The 4,576-nt window shown below is 36.0% G+C and overlaps 1 protein-coding gene across 1 annotated transcript; it reads left to right on the forward strand.

Annotated features, from left to right (window-relative positions):
• Nucleotides 1-2,314: 2,314 nt before the first annotated feature.
• Nucleotides 2,315-4,081, forward strand: LOC131663666 (tigger transposable element-derived protein 1-like). The gene is made up of 2 exons (XM_058934197.1): nt 2,315-2,783; nt 2,862-4,081. The coding sequence occupies exons 1-2, from the start codon at nt 2,315-2,317 to the stop codon at nt 4,079-4,081; spliced, it is 1,689 nt and encodes a 562-aa protein (XP_058790180.1).
• The last annotated feature ends 495 nt before the right edge of the window (nt 4,082-4,576 follow it).

The following is a 4,576-nucleotide window of genomic DNA, read 5'->3' on the forward strand; positions in this document are numbered from 1 at the left end:
CTTCTTCCTTCTTTTCTTTTTTTTATCCTTTTTTCTTCTGTAATTATATGTGTCACGTCCATACTAAGAACACGTACGTGACGAACCATGATAAGTAATTAAGTGTCACGAGAACACACATGTCAGGTTATGGTAACTAATCGGGTATCAGTAATTTAACTTGCTATCGTATAAACCCTCCCGGGAACATTTGTAAATCTATCTAACGAGATAGATTAAGCTAAGCATGTTCTCCAAAATATTTCCGCGAATATTACTCACCGTATATTAATTTAGCAAAAACAAGGGAAGGGGCACATCAGCCTATGGTATAAGAAGGCTGGATCAGGATCCACGATAGCTCATACTCAAGCTTATACTCAAGCTAATAATCATACTCGTACTCATATTGTTTTAGTTATTGTATTATTTCTAAAGATTCGCTACCCGGCTACTCAGAACCGGAATTATACTCTGCTAATTATAAACTTGTCTTTCAACAATAAATCTTAATTAAGTGCAAACACTTGAGACTGTTTCATAAAATCTCTTCTGAAACCCAGTCCTAACAAGGTGAGAGACTAAGTTATCTACCTAAACAAACTACATATAATAAAGGCGCTATTCTTTTAACCAACCTTCGCTTAACTCCTGACTAAGATCCAACTTTTACCAACGCGACAGTATTTTAAACATTATTACGTCTAGCCATAACACCTCCTCGTCTGGGCATAACAATTAGGGGCCCCTCATTCTTGATAATTAGGATCTTATCGCAAAAAAAATTACAATGGTCGAAACACCTTACGAATGAAAACTAATTACACTCAAAATATTAATTAAAAAAATTAGCGAAATAGAACCAAACTTTGCGACAAGCAGGGAATCTACGTATGCAGAATGTCTCGCATATCTACATCAAAGATATCCACCCGTCGAAACAAAGCAAATTACCCGAGTTGAGGAATTACAAAAATTAAAATTTAATTTACAAGACTACAATGATACAAATCCATTGGACTTTCTATGCAAAGATGATCTAATATTCGACATCCTCATTGAAATGACTAGTGAAAATTTAAGTCCAGCATTCCTCCTTAATGCTATTACGGATATAAATTTCGAAAAATTAAAATTAGATAAAACTGAAATTCCAGTACTTGAACTCATTGAAAATCAAACAGCTTACGAAACAGCAACTCTTCGTGATTTCAAGTACTCTTCGTACTTGAAATCATCAGAGTCCCATTCTAATCCATGGTAGTAGATTTTCATCCAAAGATTATAACGCTTACATTTTTCAGTTAGCCTTCGCCATGGAAACGGAAGTTTGAATAACCGTACGAATGGTTCTTCGTTGCAGTCAAGTGGAATCGCTAGCTCCTTTAAGGCATACGTATTGCCAGGCATCATGAAACCTTGCATATCCACTACGTACTCCATTCTGGCTGCTACTGAGCTGCTTGAGGGAAGAGCCATCTCTTTAATACATCGATCTCCACTCCCTAAATAAGTTTCTTTACATCGCCACTTATTGGATTGTATTGAACGATGCGATCATGTAAAATGAGACAATACGCTGAAGTTCCTTCAGGAATATTTTCCCTTGTTTCAAACTCCAAGAATACATCCACTGCAGAGCTCTTCAATGTCTCATTTGGTTTAGAGCAATCAATTACAATGAGTGGTACTTGTTTTATGAAGGTAGATTTTTTTAGCATCGATTCAGAGTCTTTACCATAATATGCCTTCTGGAAATTGGTATACATGTCGTATAACATTGCAAACTGATGCTTATTTATGTCAATATTAAGATTACTATACGGATAACACTGAGAGTTGAGGAAAAGTTTTACGTTACTAATGTTGCAATGATCAAATACGCTTGCATTAACTGTTGAATATTTTTTCGCTTAGTTTGAAAAGCTAAGATGACATAATGTGGTTTTTCCAGTTGATTTGCAGTTTTGACTGTCCATACGTGACCTGTGTTCATAGGTAGCATTGGATACTCATATAATTCCCAACTACGAAAACTCATTCAAATGCTTCTTTCTCTTTTCAGAATATCAAGTAGACGAATTTTTTGAGTACAGGCATCCCTCGTTATACGCGGTTTCGTTATACGCGGATTACCCTTCTACGCGGATTGCGATTTGTGACCGTCCCGCGTTTTACGCGGTAACAGTCAGCCTTATACGCGGTTTACTCAACGCAATGTTCAGTTCAATTTTTTTGTTTTTGTTTATAAATTTTTATAATCTTTAACATTGTACATTTCTATTTGGTTCACACTACTTTCTTATAACGTCAATAGTATTTCCAAATTTAAATCATGGCACCACCACGCACTCCAATGAAAACTCCAAGAAAAACGCCTTTAAAGAAAAATCGAAAAGTAATGAGTTTGGCAGATAAATTAAAAATTTTAAATTCACTTCGAGACGGAGATAAAGTTGCTGCAATTGCTAGACGTTTCGAAGTAAATGAATCAACCATTCGCACGATTCGGGATAGCGAAGCGAAAATTCGTGAAAGTGCACAAATTTTGGGCCAGCATGCTCAGGCAGCAAAAGTTGTTCGTCATAATTTCATTGAAAAAGCAGAAGAAATGCTTATGATTTGGATTCAAGATCTTATACACAAAAAAATTCCTCTTAGTACAGCGGCAGTTAGAGATCAAGCTATCGTTTTTCACACTCACCTGTGTGAAAAATACAATAAAACTGAGAAGTTCAACGCGAGTAAAGGATGGTTTGAAAGGTTTAAAGCCAGATTCATGCTGCATAATGTCAAATTCTCAGGTATAGAATGTAAAAATAAAATATAAATAAAAAATAAAAACTTAACTTGAAAATAAGAATGAAAATCAAAATATTTAGGTGAAAGTTCTAGTGCGGATCATGAAGCTGCTCGTGTATTCCCAGCACAAGTTCGAGAAGTTATTGCTGAAAAACATTTTGTTCCCGATCAAATTTTTAATTGTGACGAGACTGGACTTTTTTGGAAAAGAATGCCATCTCGAACATGGTTAACGAAAGAAGAATTAAGAGCGCCAGGTTTCAAAGTAGCGAAAGATAGGTTTACTCTCTTATTCTGTGTTAACGCCACTGGAAATTTAAAATGCAAACCTATGCTCGTGTATCGTTCAGAAAATCCTAGAGCATTAAAAGGAAAAAATAAAGAACAGCTACCCGTCCATTGGACTTCGAACAAAACTGCATGGGTAACAAGAAATAATTTTGAGATTTGGTTTTTGCATTCATTTATTCCAGAAGTGAAAGAATTCTTAGCCAAAAAAAATCTCGCTTTCAAAGTTTTGTTACTGCTTGATAATTGCAAGAGCCATGATGGATGTTTGCAAACAGCTCATCCTGATGTCGAAGTGATGTTCCTTCCTCCCAACACAACGTCATTGATTCAACCGCTAGATCAGACTGTCATAGCAACTTTCAAGTCTTATTATTTAAGACGTGTTATAAAATCATTAGTCCAAAAAGTAAATCTTCACCGGACTTGCGACAATTTTGTTCCCGACAATGTTGTCAGACAATATTGGAAAATGTTTTCAATCATGGATGCAATCAACTTCGTTGAAGAGGCTTTGACTGAAGTTAAATTGACCACTGTAAACCAAAGCTGGAAAAAGCTGTTACCGGAAGTAGTTGCAGCAAGTGACGCCGAGCAGCAATCAAATTATCAAGACACAGTGCGAGAGGTTATAGCCTTGGCTCGAGAAGTCGAAGGTGAGGGGTTCCAAGACCTTGAGGAATCGGAGGTTCTAGATCTTGTGGAAGAAAGAACTGACTTGACACCTGAAGAAATCGAAGTACTTTCGAACAATCCGCCTGAAGAAGAAACTGAAGAAGGCCTTACACGAACGACGTCCGAAACCATTTTCGATGCTAAAGCTGTTGTGGAAATTATCAATCTTATTAACATGGCATCCGAAAAATCTATGCAAAAAGATCCGATAATGGTTAGAAATTTAAATTTCAAACGACAATGCGATTTAGCTATATTGATTTACGATGAATTATATAGAGACATTTTGAGAAGAGCTAAGCAAGCAAAATTGACTGATTATTTTCAAAATAAATAGTACTGAATCATATATTTTGATTTCTTTGGAACGTAACCCCTAATTTCCCATAAGTGTAAGGTCTCGTTATACGCGGTTTCGTTATACGCGGTACTTTTTCGGAACGTAACTACCGCGTATAACGAGGGATGCCTGTATTCGATGCAGAATCTTATGGCATAAGCCATTCGATGTGTGTTATATCGATCTTGAACTTTTCGATGATTGTTTCTAGTTCCACTAATTTTGTTGTTTGGATAACTGCATTTAAGTCACTGCTTGATCGTGTGAGAATTAGTTCATGTTTCATGTTTACCAATACTTTGCGTTAATCTTCAGCAAATCCGAGAATGAAGTTTAAAGGAATAGTGACATCGAAATATCTTTCGTCGTTGATTATTTTCTGATCATTTTCTGTTATCCATCCGGCATTTTCAGCAATCCAATTTTGACTTGGATTAAGTCATAGCCAATTTTTCATAATAGTTGTTAGACCAACGTTGTTACATTTATCGA

The sequence above is a fragment of the Phymastichus coffea genome, unplaced genomic scaffold (assembly GCF_024137745.1).
Source record: "Phymastichus coffea isolate CEN01 unplaced genomic scaffold, Cenicafe_Pcof_1.1 PCOF00037, whole genome shotgun sequence".
Taxonomy (NCBI): domain Eukaryota; kingdom Metazoa; phylum Arthropoda; class Insecta; order Hymenoptera; family Eulophidae; genus Phymastichus; species Phymastichus coffea.

Coding starts and splice junctions, on each gene's coding strand:
- LOC131663666 (XM_058934197.1), top strand. CDS start 2,315: ATGGCACCACCACGCACTCCAATGAAAACTCCAAGAAAAACGCCTTTA. Junction 2,784..2,861: donor GCATAATGTCAAATTCTCAG/GTATAGAATGTA, acceptor CAAAATATTTAG/GTGAAAGTTCTAGTGCGGAT.